General features: G+C 36.8%; 1 protein-coding gene and 1 pseudogene across 1 annotated transcript; one reads left to right on the forward strand and one right to left on the reverse strand.

Moving 5' to 3' along the window:
* The first annotated feature begins 9,388 nt into the window (after positions 1-9,388).
* LOC142541780 (uncharacterized) lies at positions 9,389-13,346 on the forward strand. Its single transcript, XM_075648244.1, has 4 exons — positions 9,389-10,735; positions 10,966-11,348; positions 11,829-11,998; positions 12,652-13,346. Exons 1-4 carry the CDS (start codon positions 9,980-9,982, stop codon positions 13,344-13,346), a joined length of 2,004 nt encoding a protein of 667 aa, XP_075504359.1. The 5' UTR covers positions 9,389-9,979.
* A 9,853-nt stretch (positions 13,347-23,199) lies between these two features.
* On the reverse strand, positions 23,200-26,828 carry LOC142542897 (uncharacterized; annotated as a pseudogene).
* Between the last annotated feature and the right edge of the window lie 280 nt (positions 26,829-27,108).

Raw genomic sequence — 27,108 nt, forward strand, 5'->3', positions numbered from 1 at the left:
TATTTTCAATATTTTAAAATATTCAGATTAATCTGACCATTGAATTTGATCAGTTTTTAATTTTTAAAAAATTGTGGCACACATACTTCACCTCACCTAGGGGTAATAAGCAACAGAGTTGCAAAAGATTCTACATAATTGACGAATGAGAACCAACGATAGATTTCCAATTGGAATTTATTGAGTGCATTATAATTAGAGATATTTTCTTAAATAGACTTCACACAATTACTATAATTAATTTTAGTATTTAGTTAAATTAATTTATCAAATTAGTCTTTTTATCATATCAAATTACATAAATATCCCATATCATTTAAACCCTATTATTTAAAATAGACTAGAATAATCAATTTCTCTTATAATTATTATACATCATGCTATATATACAATCAAAGTTATATTGAGTTACAAAATATATTTGAAATGACAGAATTAACTTAAATATATTTTTGAAAATTTTTTCCAAATAAAATACAAGGATACTTTTATCATTTCAAATTCATTTTGTATAAATAGAACATTTTTTCTCATTATAGACGACATTGGAAATTTAATTCCTTAATTTTCACATTTTAATAGGTCTCAATACCAAAATTCTCAAGCTAAAACTCACTTGGGTCCGCCAATATTATTGTAACTATTTATTAAGCTTTTTTTCATATATTTTTTTCAAAGTTAACATTGTTGATTGGGTCCCGAAGCGTTCCCCACACGTTATGGAATGTAAATGATAAATTTAGGTTTTTTCTCTCTTTTCTCATTGATTCAACGAGTTATATATACAAAAGGAAAGTCAAGATGCCTAAATATTTCCATGATGCATGTCTATACTTTGGAAAAAATAAAACCTGTTGAAGGAAATAATATCCTATAATAAAGCAATCACCCATATATAGTCTATCCTTAAATCAAGGAATAAACACCCGTAACATCCCCTCAAGTTAGAGCATGTAAGTCTAAAATGATAACTTGTCAAGAAGAGAATCAAAATGCTTCTTTTCCAAAGCCTTAGTAAAAATGTCCGCCAGTTGAACCGTAGTTGGTACATAGGACAGAGCAATAAGGCCATCTTGGATTTCATCTCGCACGAAATGACATTCTACTTCGATGTTTTTGTGTGTTCGTGAAATACCGGATTCTGCGTGATATGCAATGCAGACTGATTATCACATAAAAGAGAAATCGCATTTGAATGATGAATTCCCAAACTCAAAAGTAAACCCTTCAACCATTTTAGTTCACAAGTAAGAGAAGCCATAGACAATATTAGGCCTCAGCGGAAGAACGAGCGACATTATGTTGCTTCTTAGTTTTCCATGAAATTGGAGAATGTCTCAAAAACACAAACCAACCAGTGAGAGATCGCCTGGTAAGAGTATAGACTGCCCAATCTGAGTCACACCAACCTGTCAAAGACAAGTCACTGTCGGAACGTAATAGAATGCCTTGACCTGGAGATTTCTTTAAATAACGAACAACTCGTAATGCAGCATCCCAATGTTCCTGTCTTGGTTTCTACATGAATTGCGATAGGACATGAACCGAGTATGCCAAGTCATTGCGGGTAACTGCCAAATTAATAATACTACCAAGAAAACGTCTATAGGGCTCGAGATCCGAGAGATACGACCCTGTGGTATGCGCCAACCGATGATTTTGTTCAATCGGAAATGAGTCCGGCTTTGAGCCCAACAATCCAGCCTCTAAAATAATATCTTGGACATATTTTCATTGACATAAAAACAGCCCTGAAGAGCTTCTAGCCACCTTAATGCCAAGAAAATATTTAAGCACACCAAGATCATTCATATAAAAATATTTAATCAAATAGGCTTTAAAACTCGTCACCGCAGCGGAATCATTACCAGAAATTACCAAATCATCAACATACACTAGTACATTAATCTGCACAGGACCTTTAGTGTAAGTAAATAGCGAATAATCGGAGTAGGATTGAAGAAAACCATATCTTTTTAAAGCTTTCACAAGCTTTGCGAACCAACATCGAGGTGCTTGTCGCAAGCCATACAACGACTTAGGCAAACTACAGTCCAAATTGGAATATGTAGAACTAAAACCAAGAGGAAGTTTCATATACACCTCTTCGTCTAAATCACCGTGAAGAAAAGGCATTATGTACATCCATCTGATGCAACTCCCAATGCTTTGATGTTGCAACAGCCAGGAAAGTGCGAAATTTCACCATTTTTGCAACCGGAGCAAATGTATCATTATTATCAATTCCTTCAACTTGATGATTACCAAAAACAACTAATCTGGTCTTTAATCTCTCAATTTTACCACCGGAGTTGTATTTGATTTTGTACACCCATTTACTGCCGAGAGCTTTCTTGCCAGGAGGTAATTTTCCCATAGTCCAAGTGTCATTATCCTCCGAAGCACGAATTTCTTGTTGCATGGCAATGCACCAGCCAACATCTTTTGCAGCCTCCTTAAAGGATCGTGGCTCAACACCTGTAGTTACAGCCGCGAGAAAATTCCAATGTTTCACCGTAAATTTGTCACAACTAACATAATGTGCTATAGGAAACGGCGTACCTGAGGGAGTGTGATATTGCGGATTAGGTGGAGCAAGGGATGGACCTTTTGTGATAAACGTATGTGTCACGAAGTCTCGTAATTTTACCGATGGGAGCTTCTCCTGAAATCCACGGCCCAAGTATTTTTCCCCCGAGTCTACAAGGAACATCACGCTCACGGGTATGATCAATATTTCTGACGTCTACATTCAAAAAAGGAAAGACATCCTCATAAAACTTCACATCCCTCGACACAAAGAATTTCTTTGTTTCAAGATCGAATAAACTTTCCATCTATTCTTACCAAACATAAATCCCACAAAAACGCATTTACAACTTCGACTTGCAAACTAGTCACCTCTAGCTCGTTGATTATGAGAAAAAAAACTAAACAGCCAACCATGCATAAGTCATCGAAAGAAGGTGCACAACCAAAAAGAATTTCATAATGAGTCTTATTGTGAAGAACAGTGGACGGAGTCCGATTTATTAGGTGGGCAGCGGCCAAAACACATTCCCCCCAAAAAAAAATTGGCAAGCCTCCTTGAAATCGCAATGCACGAGCAACATTCAAAATATGTTTATATTTTCTTTCAACGCTTCCATTTTATTGAGGGGTACCCACACAAGAAGTTTGAAATAAATTCCATTTGCCACAAAATAATCTTTCATGCAGTTAAACCGTGTTCCATTGTCACTACGTACAATTTTCAACTTTTGAGATAATTGTCGTTCAATCATTACAAGAAAGGACATAAACATCTGAAAAACTTCTCTTTCATCAATTAATAAATAAACTCACACATCACGAGAATAATCATCGACCAAAGTTAAGAAGTAGCGAGCGCCACAAGAAGAGAGTTCATCATATGGACCCCATAAATCACAATGTATTAACTCAAAAATTTGAGTGGAATTATTTTCACTTAAAGGAACACTACTTCTAGGATATTTAGCACGATGACAAACTTCACATCAGGTATCCTAATGACCCCTAGAATCATGAAAAAAAGGAAGTAACTTCCCTACTCTCTCGAAAGGATGACCCAAACGATGATGCCATAGCTCCAAAGACTTCGAACAAGCAACCAAAACCATTTGCACCTTTAATCCATGCCAGAGATAGTAAAGTCCATCCCGTCTCTCACCCGTGCCAATCACCTCCCTCGAACGTTGGTCCTGTATAGCACACAAGTTAGAATTAAATTGGACAAAACAATTCAGTTCATCATTCAATTGTGATACCGAAATTAAATTGCAGTGTAATTTAGGAACAAAAAGAGCATGTTGGAGTTGTGTCCGTTAGTCTCACTACACCCTCCTTAGTATCAACCAGCCAACCACCGTTTGACCATCCGGAAGAGCCACGAGACATGGAGAAACCACTTTAATATTCAATAAAAAAGATTCATCACCAGTAATATGATGAGAGCAGCCGGTATCGATTATCCAATCATTCATTCCCAACTTACCATGCAGCATGTTAGAAGAAGTAGAAGATGAACCAAACGTGGCCGATAATACAGCCCATTGTTCGACAGTAAAGCTCGGAAGGGTTTGCACAACAGGAGCGGGGATCAAATTTTCAGGAGGTGCACCGTGATTAACATCGGGTGTAGCAGCATTAGCACGTACCCCGTTACGACCATGACATGTTGAAATCTTTGTCGACAAAGCGGTTGGTTTGCCCTTCAAGTTTCCTTTTCCCTCAAGATTAGATCCATATTTCTTCAAGTACCAATCTAGAGTACCATGGATGTCAAAACATGTAGCAATATCATGACCTGATTTGTGGCAGTGAGAACAAATCAAGGCCGCCTTCTCCATTCTATCAAGACACGGTTTAGATCTAGTTCCTATACGTACAGCAAAACCTACGGCATCGGGTTTCTCTTCAGTGGTGTGTGTGATCCGCCGAACCCGCTCATCTTGAGCGATTTGTTGGAATGCCCGATTCAATGTAGGGAGAGGATCTTGCCACAAAAGAGTCGACTCAATTGGGCATAATAATCGGAACACAGGCCAAGAAAAAATTGGTGCAGCCTATCATCGGCACGCCGTTTTTCATGTTGTTTACCAACCTGACTAGTACATTTATCACACTTGCAAGAAATCAAAGGCTCATGTTTATCGAGTTCATCCCACAAAACATTCAATTTAGTGAAATAAACAGCAACATGCATAAGTTTTGTTTGCTCCCAGTGATTAATATCCCCTTTAAGTTGGTAAATACGCGGACCGTTCACAATCGAGAATCGTTCGTGCCAGTCATCCCATAAGCGTTTGGCATCATCATAATTCGAGAGGATAGAACGTACCTCTGGGTCAATCGTATTCATGAGCCATGAGACTACCATGCATTGGATCATGACCCAATCATCTTTCGTACAAGGGGGGACGAAATCTGTGATTGTCCCATTACGAAAACCGAATTTGCGTCGAGAGAAAAGAGCGACGCGAATAGCATGAGACCAACCATCAAAATTGTCAAGCTTCAAATGAATGGGAGTAATGAAGTCGCCAGGCAATCTTGTGGCCCTACGTAGAATGGCGAACTATAATCAATCTTTTCCGATGGTGGAGGTGTGGCTCCTTCAGCCATGGTTAGGAAAAAAAGAAAAATTATTTTCTGAGTCAACCTAAACCTTGCTCTGATACCATGATAAATTTAGGTTTTGTCTCTCTTTTCTCATTGATTCAACGAGTTATATATACAATCGGCAAAACCAAGGTACCTAAAAATTCCCATGATGCACGTCTATACTTTGGAAAAAATAAAACCCATTGAAGGAAATAATATCCTATAATAAAGCAATCGTCCATATATAGCCTATCCTTAAATCAAGGAATAAACACATGTAACAGTAAACGATGTATTAATTGAAGTATGAATAAGTTTCCGAGATTTTTTACGAAAGAGTTAATTGTGACATTGACTCACCATTCGACATGCATATATTAAATAGAACGACGGGAGAGGTATAAAATGTCTTATCCATTTCTAATATGAATTTGCTAACTATATATAAAAATATATAATGACTATCCATATCTTTTTCAATCTTAATTAAAGAAAAAAATGAAAATTTCTTTCTTTGGTTTGATATGTTTCTCTCTACGATTTTGGTGTGCTATTTTGGCAAACACTGGTTTTTAGTCCTTCATCTTTTTTTTTTGGCAATTTTGGTTCTTTATTTTACTGATTTTAGATCTTTCCATGAAATTTTTTATGTGGTATTACGTATGTTAACACCATATCAACATCATGTTAAAACAATGAGAAAAATGACAAAAAATTGCTTAAAATCCAAGATTGCGAACTTAGACTGATTTGATAATATAAATGATTAAAATTACAAAGAAACAAACATAAATCGCGGAAATCATAATTTTTTCTTAAAGAAATATGTATATTGCAATTTTTTTTTTTTTTTTGACAAATATTGCAATGTTTTAAATTGTAAGATTTTCTCTTCTTATCCGTCCAACCATAATTTTGAATTGCGCTAGACTGGGACCATATTGTATTAGATGGAAGCCAGGGGTTCAAAACTAGACTTCTACCAAAGTCACCGTTATTTTGCGGGCCCTTATTTGGTTCGAAATTAATTCTGTGCCTCCATTTAATTTTCAGCTTTCGTTCACTGGCATATAGAGTAGGGGTCCATTCTCTAAAAAAGAAAAAAAAAGTTAAATAATTCAAGGACCACTCTATTTTATTTTTATTTTTTTGTTATTTGACAATTAATGCCGTCTACGCTTTTTAAAAGCATTGGGAACATGTTTTTTTTTACGAGACTGTCTCGTACATCTTTATTTGTAAAACGGATTAATATTGTTTATATTTATAATAAAAAATAATATATTTTTTGGATTTATGGGTGATTCAAATAGAATATACGTCTTACAAAATTAGCTCATGAGACCGTCGTTAGTTTTTGTAAAACATTAATATATGATTAATTATTTTAATTGCAGGAAAATGAAGTGTTTTAGGAAGTAGTAGGGACATTTAATGTGAAAATAACAGTATACCACAGAATTCTATATCCAGATAGATATTGATCCTTAACCATCCAAATTAAGTACACAAACTACAGTAAACTCTTGATAAATTATCCTGAAAAAGACATCTACTGTGAGTAGGAATCTATTGATATGTGAGGGTCTAAAGGTGATGCCATATTTACAAAAATAATTTACATTATGTTTTTTAAGTATGACACTATATATCATTTTCTCTTCAAAATCTCAATAGATCATATTAGAGTAGGTTAATTCATATTTAATTTATTAAATCAACAAAATATGATGGTTTCTTTATCCACTGATTAAATTATCAATGAAACTGGGACGTCTATTGACTATTATTATGAATTTAATTTGAAAGAAGTTATTTGATTCACGAAAGTCTTTCATAAATAAATTTTAAATGACACAAATTTTGGATGTATTTGAAAGGTTTCACAATTACTATTGAAATTGTGTAAATTCATACACACCTTAATTACATTTTGTATATCTAAACAAGTTAAGAGTTTTGAAATCAATCATTTCAAAACCATCAATCCAAGTGCAAACTAGCTAATGGAATTTACACTATATAAAATATGAATATATTAATATGTAAATTATAAATTGCTCAAAACCTTGAGAGTGTTGATATTTTTTATTCTTCTAGTTTTTCATTAAATTTACTTTGTTCTTAATTTTTATGCTTTAATTATTTTTTTAGAGGTCATGGACTTCGACGATTGAGTTTTTTTTTTTTTTTTTGGGGTATCTGAACACATGTTGCGTGCTTTTATACTTTTTCTGTGTACAGTAAATAATTGATTTTTTTTATAATTATATTTTAAATTGAGTTTTATTGTTATTTTCTTGTCTTTGAGGAGTGATAAGCCTTTTTTGGATTAAAAGGGCGCTTTTTGGGAAAAATTCGATGAAATCTCGAGAGGCCAAATGTGATTTTATCCACCACTATTTCATTATCATTTATAAGAATAAAAAAAGATATAAATATAGATATTATAATAGCCTCCTTGTCGATTGATGGTCACGATATCGACACATTTTTCATGCCATTGGCGCACACTTTGTCCTGTTTCATTTTCCAAATTTATTAGTCATATGATTAGAGACAATGATCATAATGACAACATTGACATTTAATCAACCAAATAAAGTATATACGGGAATAATAACTTTTCAATGGAAAAATATACAGCACTTTTTTTTTATTGGAGTGGATAATTATATATAATCACTTTGCAATTTGAACCATGAAAAAAAATTTCTTTTGGATTTAAAATGTGACGTGCCAAATTTTACTGCTATCCACAATATATCAATATTGATATTTTCAAAGTGTTTATGTTCACATTCACATGCACTCTTACAAACTTCTCAGGCGTCTTAGAATCGTTATAAGTCAAACACACTTAACTTTTGAGTTTCAGAAAAAAAAAAAAAGATGCACCTTGTTGATATGAGTAATACCTCTCAAATCTTTTATATATCTCATTTGAGTATGAGATCGATTCATTCATGCTCCTGTCACCCAATCATTGTTGGGGTTTCTATCTTTCACATATTAACCATTTATAACGTGGACCATATAACATCCTTTGAATTGCGGATCACACACCGACCTATAAAATTTGCTCCAGGTGTCAATTAAACTCGACAATCTAGTTCACTATGTGTATGTAAATAACAGCTTGAAATGTTATTTATGTGTCTTATTTCGTAGCATTAATTTTACTTTAAGAACTAAACCAAGTATTGCTTTAGTTTTACATTAATGAAAATTTGAGATTCAATTTTTTGATATGTTATCGATTTCATTCAGTTTGTTACTGAACTTTTTTTTTTTTGATAATGAAAAATTATAATACTAGAAAAAAGAAAAAGAAAATGAAAAACATGTATCTGGTCCCAATTAGGCAGGATGGAGGAAAAGGATAAAAAAAAAAAAAAAAAAAAGACTGGTGAAGGGCCTTAATTGGGTGTTTTAATTCGAATTAGTTGGAAACACATGGACCACTTCATCTCATGGGCTCACAGGGACTACTATTCCACAACACAATATGTACTGGCATCTAAATAATTAAATTATATATGTAATTTAAATATCAGATTTTAATATATTATCTTTAATACTGAAATCATAAATATTTTAGAAAATAAATGCATATCAACCAAGATAAGAAATTATAAGATTAATTTAGCTTATCAATAGTCTCCTAGAGTGGTGGTTTATGAATAAAAATATGAGAAAAAGGCCACACCAAGCCAAGCCAAGCACTCAAAATCAGTTTGCAGTTCAAACATATATATGCTGTTTTACAATTATTTGTGAATTAACAAAAATGGGGATCATAAATTCAGTGACAGAACCAGGTTTTTATTTTCATCCGAGCTAGAATTTTTTAAACAATAGTTGAACTAATATTGAGAAATAGAGCATCGGGCTACCGAAAAATAAGACAATTTTATGTATAAAAAATATCGAAAAAAAAATCACCCGCACTACCACCCGGCCGGAGCAACACATGGCTCCACCCGTGATCATAATATTGCCTCATTTGGTATAAGTGATGATATTTAGTGTTGCATTGAAATTTGATCACAAAGCACAGGTCAAAGCAACAACCCGTGGCTGAAAAAGACTGCTACATACTACATACATCTGCTGTTTACTCAAGTTCTTAGGATTCGTAGGTGTGATCGAACAACATTGTATGCAATCATCGCCTACATATGCACCACTATATTTATGGACTTCTTATAATCATGGAAACTTTATATATATGCATGAACAACGAAAGTTTATTGCTTTTGTCTGTCTGAACACGTATATACAAACAAATGTGTGTGTGTGTGTGTGTGTGTGGGTGAATATATTAATTAGTATAATGCTTGTAAAAAACAAAGGATATATTAGTATAAGTTTTGAGGACATGATCAATGATCAGGCCCTATTTATTCCCTTGTATTTGGGATCAAAGATTTGTGCATCTCCTTTTCCTCTGTTTGCTTCCATGGCATGATCTTTCTTGTTGGGTAAATCAGAGTAAGTAACAAAAGTAAGGTCCCATTTGTATTGCCACCATTATCTATATATTAAAGCATACGTATTACTATTACTGTAGCACCATCTCATATATGGTACTTACCCCAAGCATCCCAACATAGTGCACGTACAAGGGTGCGTATATGTCACAATAGGGAAAGAAAAGATTCAACAAAAAAGTCACAGAAAATAAGCGTGTATGGTTTCTTGTCAGTAGATAGGTTGATATTTATTTTGAATCTGGTTGTTCTTTGGTTGATGGTTTTGGATCTTGATCGTTTTTCAGCTTGAGAATGGTGGTTTTCTAGTATTTTCAGGGTTTGAGTTAAGATTTTTGCAAAAGATCGGTGAGTAAGGTAGTATGTATAAGTTCTGTATAGCTGATTCAATTGGGAATCAAAATCTGCAGGCTCATTTAGTGAATCAGTTGCAAGGTTTTGAGCTCAATCCGGAGATCTACAATTTTAGTTCTTCAGGCATGGAACTAATAGGGTTTCCTTCGAAGAATCTGAACCAAGAAAACAGCCCAGTTTTCTGGAATGGGTTCTCGAACAAGTTTGGAAACCATGTGGGTTCACCTTCTTCTTTTTTGAAAGGAATTAACGGTTCCGATAGTTCTAGTGAATCCTATAAGCATGGTTTAACTGGGATTACTGATTCTTCAATGGTTTCACCAGAGAAATCTTTTGTGGATTTTTCATCTTTGAGATGTGTTTTCCCATGTGAAGGTAATGAAAGGCCAGGCAAAGGTCTTTCACTCTCTCTCAGTTCATCAAATCCTTCGAGTAGTATGGGCCTGCAATCTTTCGGAATCAGACAAGAAGCTGATTTAAGATTTGATCCATCAAATTCTAGGTCAGTTAATATACATCGACAACACTACTGTATGATGCCAGACAACTTTCAGTTTGGAAATTCAAAGTTTCTGGGGCCTACACAAGAGCTTCTGAACGAGCTCTGTAATCTCGGAACAAATAAAGCTGAGAACTCCAAGCAAAAGATTCAGAAAACCAGTGAACGACAGGATGAAAATGTCATGTCAAAGCAATCACTTCATGCTCTTGACCAATTGGAATTGCAGAAACGAACGACCAAGTTGCTTCAAATGCTTCAAGAGGTATAAATTTTTAAATTTCTTCCTTTAAAGATAATCATTTTTCAGTACTTTTCGCTTCTTTACTTCTTGTGATGAATGAACCTTTTTTTCACTGATATAAATTAATGTGGGAGGCTTTAAAATCTGAATCGTTCGGGACTCTATTCCATTAATGCATGCCCACATGGTGAAAATATGGTGAATATGGGAGTTACATTAAATTTCAGATTTTTTGGGTGGTGGGGTTACAGGTGGGTAGAAGGTACAAGCATTACTATGATCAAATGAAGGCTGTGGTATCATCATTTGAAGCAGTGGCTGGGAATGGAGCTGCGAGTGTTTATTCAGCCTTAGCGTCAAGAGCTATGTCAAAACACTTTAGATGCCTAAAAGATGGAATTGTGAGTCAAATGAAGGCAACAGAGAAGGCAATGGGAGACAAAAATTCTGCAGTAACAGGCACGAGTAAAGGGGAAACACCGAGATTAAGACTTCTTGATCAAGCTTTGAGGCAACAGAGAGCATTCCAGCAAACGAGCATGATGGAAAACCATCCGTGGAGGCCACGACGAGGCCTGCCCGAGAAATCGGTTTCTGTTCTTCGTGAGTGGCTTTTCAAACACTTTCTCCATCCGTAAGTTGCTCTCTGTTGTTCATAATTTATATACCCGTGATGAAATGATAATTTTCAAGTATAAGTTTCCTAACATACGTATATGTTCATTACAATCTTGATCCAGCGAAAGGAATAAAAAATGAAACTTCCTGCTTGCTGTTCTAATAGAACTCTCAGATTCTTGCTTATTGTCCATCATTATTTTGCAGATGCTAACCGGTTTTTTTGTTAGTTTCTGTTGAAATCGTATAATATTCCGTTGTTTCTTGTGTTCGTGTATATAGATAGGCCTTAAGTTTATTTATTTTATTCTTATTTGTCTTTGTGGAATTTTCTTGGTTTACTGTGTTATTTTTTGTGTGGATTTTACTCGTTACAACCTCCACAGGAACCCATCTCTTTCCCACTATCCTCAACAAAGATTTATATAAAAACCTTTTGAAGATAAATTAGTTAGTCCAATTTTTTAGTACTGATTAGTTTTCTTGATATTTACAGGTATCCAAATAATACACATAAAGTAACTTTAGCACGCCAAACAGGTCTCTCCAAAAGCCAGGCGAGTCCCTTTTGGCCTATATTATTTAATTCAAGATTAATAATTTATTTATGCAATCAAGGAAGTACAAGCATATTAATACTCACTGAAAATTTAGAGTTCGATTCCAGTAGGTGATAGCAGTCTGAATGTAGACCTCTAATTTACTCGAGGACTGAAATCATGAAGGGGACATTTAGAAGGGGGTCAGGAGAGTGTCCCAACGTAGCCCCTTCGATGCTCAGGTCAGAGACTGAGAATATAATGAGAGAGCAGCCAAAGGTGCTGCTGAAAGTCAATATAGTGAATATTCCATAGTTAGACTCTCAAATCTGGTATTTATAGGAGAATAACTCGGTTCAATCATGGGCCTTCTACCTTGGCTAGGGATGAGCCAAGAGTCCAAAATCCTGTTTGGGCCTGATCTTGATGGGCTCATTCGTAGGGTATCACCAGTCTCCCCCTCTCAAGTCGAACTGAATCGCAGGATCGAAATTCGATTAATTGTGTTGTCCTCGGTTTAAACATGTGAGTTGTGTATTCTTATCATGTTGTCATTAGTTTCCAAAAATTTGGAAATAAATTAAATCACCATCCCATTGTGAAAGGCCATATCAGTATCGGGCTCCCCTATAGATAGCCCCCACCTTGTTTCATTCTCCTGTCTCCACTTAATATTTTCCCCACACCCACAACCCTCTATAACCTCACCCGTTGCCCTACCCTCGCACGCTCGCCAGCCTCTCCTACCCCTTGCCATCACTTCACTCTCACCCACGCCAGTTCATCTGCCGCCTAGACTCTTGCCCCTGCACCAGCTTTCGCCTCGCTCCTCTACCAATCTCGCCAGCCCTCGCCCCTCGCCAACGCTCACCACGCCCCTCCACCAACCTCGCCAGCCCTCGCCTCTCACAAGTCCTCTCCCATTGACAACGCTCGCCTCGCCCCTTCATCAGCCTCGCCTTCGCCCTTCACCACAGCCCCTCACCCACAGCATCCTCTCGTCACCATCTCGCCCTCGCCCTCGCCCCTTGCCAAAGCTCGCCTCGCCAATCCATCAGCCCCGTCTTCGCCACATCCCTTCACCCGCAGCCTCCTCTCATCACCATCTTGCCCTCGCCGCCTCATTCAGCACAGCCTTGCGTGATATTCGCCCCTGCTGTTACCTCTCCTCGTCGATGCATGCACACTCTCGATCGCTTGCCTCGCTTCCTTACCTTTGCCATGCTTCGCCCACACCGTTCGCCCCTGTACAGCCTATTGCTCCCGACTCTCGCCCATCACCACCCTCATCAACTCGTCCTCAACTTTCTTTTCTCCTCTCCTCGCCTCGCCCCGTCCCTGCTTCTCGCCCTCGCTCCCTCGCATTCGCCCTCGCCCTCGCCCTCGCCACTTGCCCGTCTCGCATAGCCATGCCCTTACTTCCCTCGTACAACCTCTCCCGTCACTGCTCCTTGCCCCTTGCCTCCCTCGCCTAGCGCTTTCTTTCCCGCGCGCCTATCGCCCTTGCCACATCCTCGACCCACTTCCCTCGCACAACATCGCCCGTCACTGCTCCTCGCCCCTTGCCTCCCTCGCCTAGCACTTTCCTTCCCGCGCGCCCCTCTCCCTTGCCACATCCTCGCCCAACAGCCACCCCTCCCCGAGTGCTCGCCTAGCACGCTCTCGCCTAGCGCACTCTTCCCAGCCACCTCGCGTGCTTGCCCACATGCCCCACGCGCTCACCCCTGCACCAGCAGCCTCGAGCGCCAAATCGCTCCAACCACCACCTGCTTGTTCTCTTGGTCTTTTTCTTCGAGTATTTTGCATTTGAATACACTGTTTCTTTTGAACATATCTCTGACGTTTTGGAACCATTGGGGTATGGGCTTATCGAAGCTCAATAGCTAGAGAGAGAGCTTACCAAAGCTCTCGCCCTCTCGTCACATTTTCTCTTCGGCCGTGCTCGACTTTGTAAATAAAATCTAACTTTTGCTTCCACCTCTTCCTCTTCTTTCTTAGGCATAACGTAAGTAGATAAAATGTGATTTACAATATCTCCACCACTTCTCCTCTACTAGGCGCAGTCCAGATAATAAAAGTTTCACCACCTCACCCCATGATTCTTCTGCTAGGCGATGCCTTAGCAGAAAAATAAAACTTCCACCTCCTCACCCTCTGACTCCTCTGCTAGGCGATACCTTTAACAGGAAAATAATAAATTTCAATCTCTCCAACTCTTCTCCTCTAATAGGAGAAGCCTAAGTAGGAAAATTTAATTTTCAATCTCCTCACCTCTTCTCAATTACTAGGCATTTTCTAAGTAAGTAAAATTTAATTTCTCCTCATCAACATTTCTCCTCTACTAGGCACAGCCTAAGTAGGTAAATTTTAATTTTTCAATCTCCTTACCTCTTCTTCTCTATTAGGCATAACTCAAGTAGATAAAATTTAATTTCTCTTCATAAACTTTTCTCCTCTATTAGGCACAGCCTATGTGAGGCCCTTGACTCCTAATCGTTATATATATATATATATATATATATATATATATATATACTGGGAACAAAACATAAAACCTCAGCCCAAACTGTGACTCCCTCCAGAAGTACCCTCTCCGGCCTCCTGTATCCTAGAGTACCTGCCATTGTCCACACACAAAGACAACAACAACCCTCCTTGGAGGTGAGCAAAGCTCCATATAGAACAACCATCATATATACCACAAGTATCTAAACAATGATATATGGTATGCAATGCATGTATGTCGTGGAGGTATCAGGTCAAATGCCCATCCACTGAGCACATGTCAGAATCAAACGAATCGCTATCAAATCAATGCTCGAGCTGGCACACCGGCCTCAATCAGGGATACTCGTATGATAGCGTCGCTTTGACAAAGCGCCATCAAATCCCCAATCGATGTAGCTTGAAGATATCAGTATAATAATCTATCTACATCAATAACACATTTATTTCAATCAATAACATGATCCAAAATCAATAATATAAGTTTCAAATATCTTTTGAAACTTTAAAAAAATTCTTATCAATTCGAAATCATAAAATAATTCAATTCTGACTTCGAATATGAGTTTATTGTCGGTTATTCTACCACATATAGGAATCTCGACTTCAAATACATGTTATTTCAGCACTTTCATATTTAGAGCTGCTGAAACTAGAAGAAATTTACCTCAAAAGGAAGTTCTCGACGTGAAGATTCCGAATCTATAATTTGTTTCGCGTTTGGACAACGTTTCGAAGTCGATTCGGACGGAAGAAATCAATTTTCCTTTCTCTTCTCTCGAAGGTGCTGAAGATCAAATGAAGAAAGAAATGAACGAAAACTCATTCTTATCTCCACCGATCTCACGCTCGGGCGGTAGAATTCTCGCGCCCGAGCGCGAGATGTTCTGCCCTCGAGTATCAATTGCATCGTGCTCGGGCGGTCAAAAATTACTACTCAGGGCGCGGAACGTTCTGTCCAAGCACATTCTTATTCTACATTGGCGCTCGGGCGGTCATTTTCTACCGCTCGGGCGCCACACGTTCTGTCCAAATTATTGGGTTTTGTATTATATTGGCGTCCGGCTTCTCCACTCGAGTTCTTACAACTTCAATTCTGTTAATTAATCAATATCTAGTACGATATTTCATTATTAACACTTATTTTCTCATTTTCCATTGTCATGATATACCTCATATACATAATCACATGACAATTTCATAAATTATCGATAATCAATATAGGATTTACGATAATACGATACACGGTCCTTACAGCCTAAGTAGGTAAAATTTAATTTTTCAATCTCCTTACGTCTTCTTCTCTATTAGGCATAGCCCAAATAGGTAAAATTAAATTTCTCCTCATCAACTCTTCTCCTCTATTAGGCGCAGCCTAAGTAGGTAAAATTTAATTTTTCAATCTTATCACCTCTTTTCCTCTACTAGGCATAGCTAGGGATGTAAATGAACCAAATTGTTTGCGAGCTATTCGAAGCTCGGTTCGATAAAAAGGTCGTTTGAGTTCGTTTGTTAATCATATCAAGCCAAGCTGAAGCTCGATTTTGAGCTCAAAAATTTAATTAAACCAAGATCAAGCCTAAAGATATTAGGCTCATGAGCTCGCAAACATGTTTGATAATAGGTTTGCGAGCTCGAGCTCGGATCTTTTGGTGGCGCGTAAACTTGAGCTTGACTCATTTGTTGAGTTGACAAATAAAAATATTAGTACTAATGTCAACGGAAGGAATTAAACACGAGACAAATAAAAATATCAGTACTAATGTTATTATGAACTTTGCAGGATACTTGACTAGTTATTATTGGAGATAATTTTGTAATTCCTGATTTTAATGGATTCTTTGACGTCCTCCCTACTTTCTCACTAAACTTAGTTGAAGTATTAAAGGGGTGAAATTATTTCATTGTTATTTATATGGTGATATCAGTGTAAGATGAATATTCTAGATGTATTATCTTGGAATGTTTAATAATATATTGATTTATATTTTTTTAGCTCTTATTTGTGTCGTTTTGGTTATTTATGAATGAATTTACATTTTTATGTCTGATTTAAAATTAGTTTATAGATATATTTAATTTTTAACAAGCTCGAATCAAGCACAAACTCGAGCTCAATTCTATGCTTTACGAGCTCGAAAACGAGCCGAGCTCAAGCCAGGCTTGTTAAACATGCTAAACGAGCGATTAATGAATCAAGATCGAGCTTGGCTTGATTAACATGCTTAACGAGCTTTTAACGAGCCGAGCTCGAGCTTTTCCCGAGCTTGGTAATTTCAAGACAAACCAAGCTCGAGCCTGATAATAAAAGCTCGAATCGAGCTCGAGCCTCAAAAAATCTTAAACGAGCCAAGCTCAAGCCTGATACTATTTAGTTTGGTTTGGTTTGGATCGTTTACATCTCTAGCCGTATAGCCCAAGTAGGTAAAATTAAATTTCTCCTCATCAACTCTTCTCCTCTGCTAGGCGCAACCTAAATAAATAAAATTTAATTTTTCAATCTCCTCACATCTTCTCCTTTACTAGGCATAGTCCATGTAGGTAAAATTTAATTTCTCCTCAACAACTCTTCTCCTCTACTAGGTGCAGCCTAAGTAGGTAAAATTTAATTTTTCTTCTCCCCGACTCTTCTCTTCTACTAGGCATATCCTAAGTAAGAAAATTTAATTTTCAATCTCCTAACCTCTACTAGGCATAGCCCAAGTAAGAAAATTTTTAATTATCATTCTTCCCACCTCTTCTCCTCTACTAGACATAGCCCAAGTAGGTAAACTTCAGCTCATGTCATCCTCATAGTACTACCACAACATTCATGAACTTAATAAAAAAACTTTTTTTTTTAAATTTTCAACCGATTACGCATGACAAATTCAGAAGCAAAATACATTAACAATAAAGCCAAGAGTAATATTTTCTAAGGTGGTAAGCATTCAAGGGCCTCGTTAAACCATTGCTCTGCGCATTCTTCAACTTTTCTCTATGCTCTTCTTTTCTCTTGTCTATCAACCGGAGGCAATCTAGCATCACTCTCAACCCTCTGCGATTTCTTCCACTTCCCTTCTGATTCTCTCACCTCCATCACCTTGTCTCGATTCCTATTCAGAGGGACATGAGATGAGAATTATACTCTACCTCTAGCTTTATCATCTTCTCTCTCACCCATACCTCTCTTCCTACCCCCTCTCTCCGCTCCCTCAACCCCGCTTCCTCTAGGTCGCTGCTCCATTCTCTTGTGCCACTGTGTATCTTCTAGGTTCACGTACCTTTCTGCCCGAGCTAAAAGATCATCATAGCTCAACGGAGGTTTCTTGACTAGTGATTTGAAGAATTCTCCTCCTCTCAGTCCTTGGATGAAGGCACTTATCATAATGTCAGGGGTCGTCGCTGGTATCTTCAGCGCTGCATTGTTGAAACGCTGGATAAATTCTCGCAAAGTTTCCGCTTCTTGTTGCTTCATAAGGAAAAGGCTTAGATAATTTTTCTGGTACCTCTTGCTGCTAGCAAATTGGTGTAAGAAAGCCATAGCAAAATCCTCGAAAGACCGTATGGAGTTGAGCTGCAGCGTATACACCCTGTACCTAAATCCATCTGAGTACTGATGTTACAAAGCCGCATTCTCAAATCTTCCAAGTGTTATTCTGGGTCAGTACTCCCATCATACTCTCCTACGCTTGATTGTCGAAAACTTGGGGGGAGTCCTTCCTCCAAAACGGCGGGAGAAAATGGACTCTCTTTCTTGGGCGCTTGCGCTCTGTTTCCCAATTGTTGCTTCAACATTATTACCTCTCTCCATATCTTCCCCATCTTCGGATTCTCCCCACTTGGGAGGGGCCGCGTCTCTTCAATCCTGCTCTTATGGCCCTCAGCATTCTCTTCTCGTTCCTGGCGAGTGGCCTGTTCTTCGGCAAATATAAACTCTTGGTTCATCTTCATAGCCTTGTCTACTGTCTTGTTAATGAATTGGCCCAACTGTTCCATGGTCAAGTTCTCCACATTCTCATCGGGACGAAGTTGTTCGGCTCTTGTCTCAGGACGAGGTTGTTCACGTCCCGTCTCCTCAAGAAGAGGCTGTCCGGGTCTCACCTGAGGACGCGACGACACTGAATTAGTCTTTCTGCTATCTTTCCGGCCCACCATCTCTACGTCTCAGCTCAACCTTCCCACAGAAGGCGCCAAGTGATACTTACTGAAAATTTAGGGTTCGGTTGCAGCACGTGATAGCAGTCCGAATGCAGACCTCGATTTTACTCTAGGCCTGAAATCACGAAAGGGACCATTATAAGGGGGCGGAAGGGTGTCCTGTCGTAGCTCATCCGACGTTCAAATCAGAGACTAAGAATATAATGAGAGAACAACTAAGAGTGCTGCTGAAAGTCAATATAGTGAATTCATGATTAGACTCTCAAACCTGATATTTATATGAGAATATTTGGATTCCATCATGGACCTTCTACTTTAGCTATGGATGGGTCGTGAGTCTAAAATTTGGTTTGGTCCTGGTCTTGATGAACCAATTCGTGAAGTATCACATATGTATCTCTTCTTCAACAAATCCCCTGCATTAAATAAAATATGTTACTTTATGAAATTATTTCTTGTCATGTACGATAAATTATTATTTTTTTTTTCAGGTCTCCAATTGGTTCATCAATGCTAGAGTAAGGCTATGGAAACCTATGGTGGAGGAAATGTACTTGGAAGAATTTAAAGAGCATCACGATGGCGTGCATGGCACTGAAAATGACGAGTTTCTGAATAAAAAACTTTCAAGGAATGAAGATCAGAAGCCAACACATGATCAGTTGGTTAGGATTCACTCGGAATCTCTATCTTCCATACTAAACGATCCTGAGAAAAATGGTGAAAAAAGCAAGAAAACCCTTGAAACTGAAGTGAAGAATCTTTGTTTTGGTGGAGTTGGGGACTCGTTTGGTGCCATAGAATTGGACTTCCCATCATACCCTCATCACTCAGCTGCGGCCGAAGGTGGGACCCCAACCGTCTCGTATGGCGGCTGCGGTGGATGGTGGTGGGGTGTCTTTGACATTGGGGTTATACCAGCATGGCTTACAAAGCTCACTTTTTTACCCTAGATATGATATGGAAGATTGTCAAACAGTTCAGTATTCAATCTTGGAGGGTCAAAACCAGAATTTACCCGACAGGAATGTGACGGGAGAACAGTTGCTTCATGATTTGGCAGGATAGCTTCTTTTTTTTCCCCCTTTTTTTATGGGGAAAAAACTCGAAAAGTATTTATATTATGTCGTTATATTTAATATAGCCGAAGTTTAAGAAAAAAGGGTCCGTGATGGAAGTAGTAAACTTAAACTTCATGCATGTGGTATGTATATATATAATAAATACTAGATTGTATGGTTTCGATACGTTGTCTACTCATCGTATCAATATGTGTGTTCATTATTGAGGTAACAAATTTTGATTTGTTTCATCACATATAATTTTGAGTATCACCTCAATGGTGAGTACGCATAGTCAAAACTGCTAGATTGGGTAGGTAAATATAATTACATTTATATGTAATTTGTTGATGTTATCACGAGTAACGTGAAAGTAATTGGACTAATTTCTGAGGTGAGGAAAATATTATATGTTTTCTTCAATCCCTTAAAATTAGCTGGTAAAATAGTTTTATTCAATTTCAGATTTGGTCGATTCAATCAAGTTGATGTCGGTTAACTTTAAATTTGGTGAATTGTTTTTTTTTTTGCTATAAATTGTTTTTCTCTTCGTTGTCAATGTTCCGTATTTAACCATGCAAGTTAATGATGAAACTTTTGTGGCTCTAATAAAATTCAGGGTCCCAATTTAATTTGTTGGGGAACTTAAAAGTTTTTTCTTGTTATATTAAATTGTGAAGCATATTAAATATTCAGTTCAAGATGACAACTTACCCTACAGGAATCAACCATAATTGACATGCATGTTAAATGTGGGGAGACGAACGGTGAGTTTCATGTTAAGTTTCAATATAATTAAAATCGACAATTACAAACTAAACCTATAATTAAAGACAAAAACTTGTATGAGACAGTCTCACGTGTCGTATTTTGTGAGATGGATCTCTTATTTGGTTCATTCATGAAAAAGTATTATTTTTTATGCTAAGAGTACTTATTTTTTATTGTGAATATCTGTAGGGTTGACCCGTCTCACAGATCAAGATTCGTTATATCGCCTCACAAGATACTTAGCTATAATTAAAATCGGCAATTACAAACTAAACCAAGTCCATGATTTGAATATTAATTATAATTTCAACCCTTTCTAATATCAAAAAATGATATTTGACGGTAGTGGTGTAACTTGAGTATTTTAAAATGTACACCAGATATAATATTTCGATTGTTCTTTCAGTATCCGATAATCATTATTCCGAATAATTTTTCTCTTGATAATTATATCGTCTTGCAACTCATGTAATCAATCATACACATTAATTTGACTCGGATATTAATTATGAAACCAAGCATATGAGGCTGTACCAAAATGATAGTTGATGACTACGTACGATGCCACAAAAATATTCGTTGCGATTTTTTGTTACATAGGTTTATTTTGCTCCGACAGATTCTTTTTCTACCTCTGCTTACCAGTTAAATAAAAGCTCTAGCAAATAGCAGAAACATATGATTCAGACATTTTATCTACCTTACAACGTTCTTCGAAGAGTTAGTTCAATTCAGTTGGTTAGCTTTAATATTCAGTTAGTTCAACGATGAAAGAAACAGATATAAAAGCATTGAGGCGGGGTGAAATTAGGCCATATTTATTCCTTGGGAAGAGAATAGACCTATCTTTGTGTATTAAAAAGAGTTTGTTCGCAAATCGTAATCATAATTCATAAAGCAAGCATGCCCATAATTCTTCTCCAATTTTTTTTTTTTTTTTTTAAATTAGACTAGTCGGAGGCAAGCTCAATGGCATTTCTAGACCTGGTTCAGTAAGATATACAGAGATTTCCAAAAAATATTGTATATCGATTAGAAAATTTTCGATACTGAAAAATAAATACCGAACTATACCGAAATTTCAGTATGACATAAATTTCATACCGTTTTTACCAAAAAAAAAAAATCGATATACCGAAATTTCGATACGATATTGGTATAATAACGTCTATATTGAAATTAAAAAAAATTGGTGTTTTTCACATCTACCAAATTTTTTTGAATGTCATATCGATACCGAAAATTTCGGTATATCGTACCCAAATTTACGTTAAATTAGGCATGTGCGGTATTTTGCGGTACGGTAAGTGCAGTATACCTGGATGTTTGGTATTTTTCTCACCCCTAAGCATTTCAATAAGGCATAATTTTAATATGCTTACTTCTTAACCCTGGATTCTATGTTAGCTTCTGTTTAAAGAATGTTTAAAATCGCTAAAAAAGTGATTCTAGGTATTTGGATTTAAAAAATCGATTTTGTCTATTTCTTCAATCCAGATTATGAGTTAGCTTCGAATTATTTTAATTAAAATGCAAAAGCTGGTGGTATGTTGGTTTTGCTTCTAAAAAAAATTCTAATAACAAGTTAATATTAGAATCAATTATTTATGAAACACTACTCACTTCAGTTTTTCAGCTTTTTACTTCTGTTTTCGAGTAGTACAGACTTCTGATCAAAACTATTTCTTCATATTCTATAAATTTAATCACTTCTATAAAATAAAAATTGTGCAAACACTCCCTTAATTTAATCAAACTCTCAAAGGGTCTCATGACGATTTTGAGTCATCTAAAGAGATTATGATATTTTAGTAAATAAATAAAAATATGTTTGAATACTCTTATCTCCAATAATATTGGAAAGAGATGTGTATTATCTATCCTATTAACATTTTTTTATGACAAAAACTTGTGTGAGACGGTCTCACGAGTCGTATTTTGTGAGACAGATCTCTTATTTGGATCATCCACGAAAAAATATTACTTTTTATGCTAAGAATATTACTTTTTTTTGTGAATATCGAAAGGGTTAACCCGTCTCATAGATAAAGATTCGTGAGACCGTCTCACAAGATACTTACATTTTTTTTAAAACCAATATTAGAATCATCTATTTATCAAATATATAATTTATAAGTTTTCAACTATTCAATTTTATTTTAAAATAACACGCACTACTAATTTTTTTCACTTATTCACAATTTATAAATTTAATTACTTCTCTACTTTATGACAGCTTAATCAATTAGAAGTCTTATATGTCACCAGACATGTAAATAGTATGTCAGTTTTGATATCCGAGTCAACCTATAAGGTACGTACCCAAATTATCATTGGGACTCAACTTGGCTCAATTAAGAAATAAGAAACAAAAGCTATAACAGTTCTAGCAAATAATTTGCAGCACAGGACAAAAGCAAACTTTAAATGAAAAACATTTGTAAAACAAATAATACATAATTAGATAAATAGAATGAAATAAAGACTTCAAATTTATTCAATCACAGCAAAAAAATAACATAAAACAAAGACAAAAATTTGTGTGAAACGATCTCACATGTCGTATTTTATGAGACGGATATCTTATTTAGGTCATCCATGAAAAAATATTACTTTTTATGTTAAAAGTATTACTTTTTATTGTGAATATCGGTAGGATTGACCCGTCTCACCGATAAATATTCGAGAGATCGTCTCACTTACTCCAGAATAAAAGAGGTGGTACGTGCTATATGTCTAGCCTATGTCCATTGGAAGTTAATTATTTAAACGATAAATGCCGACAATACAGGTTTTTGTTGAATCATCCGATTGGTGCCGCTTCCATTAACGAGATTTTGACCAAAACTCGACCTCATAATGCCCCCATTATTTTTCATCATATGGGATTCAATGATATAATTGAATAAAGGGGATTCTATAATTAGAAGGATTAAATTACATTCAATTCAGTGGATCGGATCGTCCTATCCGTCCCCGCTAACTCGAACCTACGAGTCTTGAACTTCATTATCACATTGATTTTCAAGAACCAAATATAGAAAACATTTCTAGCAACACTTTACGTTGATTCTTCCCAAACCTTCTTCCTCGGGGAATTGAATATTTTGCCGACAAGTTTTCAACAGGTGAACATGGCGAGCCAGCCGGGTCGCAAGAGGTTCAAGTTAATATAGTTAGCATTCCGATATCATACTTCACTAATCTCTCCTTCCTTGCATACACCAACCTCCATAATCAAGCTTTTCTTGTTCGAGCTCAAGACACGGCAACAGTTCCTCCTCGGAGACTGCCCAAAAGGAAAAAAACAACTCAATATCGGCATTGGTAAACTGGATACGGTAATAATCAAAAGTTCTAAATTCAAGAGACATTAAATTACATGTTAATATCATAAAGCCACTGAGCTGTCAGATTAAACTTTTAGTTTATGGCGTTGTCGGTACAAATTGTTCTCGACAATGAAATCTAGCATAAAACTGACTCTTGAGGTGTTATTTTCTTCGTATTAAATTATAAGTGGGGTTTAGCCGAAATAAACCCTCTCCCCAGATACGCCCATCAATCGAAAAACAGTGACCTTCCACGGAAAATGACAACATTTTTCAAGCCCCGGAGAGCAAAACAAAAGTTACATTTCTATCCCTGAAGATCAATTACGTAAAATTTTGAAAAGAATACATCACTAAGCATTTGTGCTTTAAAATGTTTGCAGAGAGAGAGAGAGAGATTATGCGTAGGCTTTTAAAGATGGGAGAATGTAGCTTACCCTGTCCCATAGATGTGGATCGGGTTTCTTGTAAACCTCCACTCTCTCAATATCACTGGGATTAGCCATTTTCCATCTGCACACGGGATGAGGAACGTTATGTCTGGTGTACTCGCTCAATGTTTGTTTTGTTCGTGAGTCCATCCTAGCCCTCGACATGTAGAAAACAAATGGTTTTTGACAAGGATTCCTCATAACCGGCCTCGTGTTGAATGCGTAAGCCGTGTAATCCGATCTTCTGTACCAATTCAAGAAAGTCCTCGATGGCATCTCTATCTCTCGAGCTGACAAAACCCCACGAAAGATTTGAACAGCAAACCCCCAAGAAACCGACAAAGTCCAATCATTTGATTTGTGATAGCAAATAGATTGTTGCATCAGGCCAGCAGAATCGAGGTTCATTGGAAGTTTCAGCCGTTTTAAAGCTTGCACTTGAGTAACGTTCGGGAATATTGGCTCAACCACGTCTAGGTGGTGTAAAGAAAGCAATGGCGAGACAGGGTGTGCAGCCAGAAGACCAAATAAGTCCCCATAAACATCATACTGTATTGTCATCCACCAAGAATACACTGTTAGAATTAATTACAAACCTTTCAAAACTTTTGAAAGAGACTGCACAAAAGCAACAATAATTTCAATCACATTAAACAACAACATTTGTATAAAACGACAATGACGTAAACCAAATTTGTTGACAAAGTTCAGTGGGTTGAGGAAACAATATTGATGTTGCACAAAAGTAACAATTATTCCAATCATACTCAACAACCACATTTCTGTAAAACAACAATTAAATAAAACGATATAAGTTCAGTGAATTGCGGAAACAATGGTGTTGCATGGTCATGTCCAAACCGCTGAGACTGCTAGATTGACACAATTAATGATTAAGTGGAACCCAGACTTGTGATTATGACAGGACACACTTGAATGGACTCAAACCAGCAAATTCTGGTCGGCCCCGCCTCGTTGTAGTCCATATGCACTTCAATACTTCATTGGATTCTTGAGTTGTATTTTTTTTTACACAACAAGACCCTAAGTAAAAAAAAAAAGACTTAAGAATTTGGAACCCAAACACCGGAAAACCATTGCTATGGGTCCAGAGACTTCAACAAACACATTTCCCTACAATCCACCATGCATTTTTTCAAACATCGCAGGGCCCAAAGCTGCAATTTTCATATTATTTTATCTAAAGGATAAAACTTTCAGTCTCACATTGAACAGTTATAGGAAAACCAACAAAAATCAGGATCTCCACTAATTCAACAACTATCCCGCAACAAAACCTTGCAGATTTCCAGTACCACTACCAAATGCACTGTCGGCACGCCAAATAAATTAAGCCGAAAAACCAACGAATCCATAAAAATCAAAAGAATAAAAAGCCATCCAAAAACAGGGGAAAGTCAAAATATAAACAGCCACAAAGGGAGGAAAAAATTATAAAATCAAAGGAAAAGATGATAAATTCACCTGGTGAAAACCAAGTTCTTTGGTAAGTGGAACCCCAAGTTCAGCCATGCAAGCCTGCATTCTATCATCAGAACCATACAATCCAGGATATCTCTGAATACACTTAGTCCTGCATCTTCTCCAGAGCCTTAGCCAAAGGATAACTTATAGCGAAACCTCCACCTCCATACGCCATGCTATAAGAAAAATATATGTTCTGCAAATGGCTCTCACTCAAACTCCCTATATAATAATACTGATTATGATCATATTTATTCAATATCCTAATCAAATTATCAGTAACAAACACCGTATCATCATCTCCCATTACAAACCATCGCACATTATCCATTCCTAACCTTAAAGTCTCTGAAACTATCCTCGAAATACGGATTGCTGACCGGTGGCCCCGTTTGTTTTTATAAGCAAAACGGGAAGTGTCACCAGAGATTCTCAACTCTGGGAGGCTTCCGCTTTCGTTTTTGTAAGTTTTCACGCGGCTGTCAAGCCAAACAATCCCTCGCATTTGCTTTTCAGGCTTCCACCATAGTTTAATGTACTCTTTCCGCTTATCCCAAAGCTTGGCCGAAGCTGCAACGCCGAATACTATGTGTTCTAACCCGGATCTGTTTTGTTCAGTAAAATCTTCTCGAGTTTTTACTTTTCCGATTCCGCCGCCCAATTGCGACGGCATAGAGATATTGTTCGATGATGAGATGAATTCACTCACTGGCTCGAAAATATGAACACTGTTGCGCCGGTTGATGAAAATGTCCTCGTCGCAAGAATTGTGGGAAGAGGAAAGTAGTGTCAGAGTGTACACCAAGTACGTAATTGAAACGAATAAAAGAAGCCATACCATTAACCTGGGTAAGCCCTTATTTTGAGCCGGCGCCACCACAATCGCGGCCGCCCCGGAGCTTCTCACCGTATCCCACGTAAACTTGTCTGAATTATTGTGAGCTGCTTTCATTTTTCTTCACCGGAAAATAAAGAAAAACAAAATCCAACATAAAAAATAAATAAAACTTCCGATAAAGCTAAAAACTTTATCTTTTGAATTTAATGGGTACGGGTTTTTCCTCAACTTTCTAGGTAGGCGATAATTTCTTGATCAGGAGAAAGCTCAGATCCGGAGAAAAGAGAAAAGGGCTTAAGATTAATTAATGAAAATGAAAGAGAGGATCGAAGAAAATCAAATGCAGAAGAAGACGAGAAATCAGAGGAAAAAGGGATAGATTAACATGCAGAGATGCAAGGCTGCCGAGTTCTTAATATATATAGTGCTACTGTGCTACCCTAAATTAATAATGTATAATAATAATAATAACAAATACATTTAAATAATAATTAATAAATGTTTCTTTTATATTTTGGCACGATACACTATGTTTGCGCGTGACCCCGAGCACATAAGCAATTAATTTATATTTATTATTTAAAAAATATATGTAACATTTATATATTAAATGTTTATAACAAAATAAATATAATAATAATAATAATAACAACAACAATTATTCCTATTATGAT

The sequence above is a fragment of the Primulina tabacum genome, chromosome 4 (assembly GCF_025594145.1).
Source record: "Primulina tabacum isolate GXHZ01 chromosome 4, ASM2559414v2, whole genome shotgun sequence".
NCBI classification, from domain to species: Eukaryota; Viridiplantae; Streptophyta; class Magnoliopsida; order Lamiales; family Gesneriaceae; genus Primulina; species Primulina tabacum.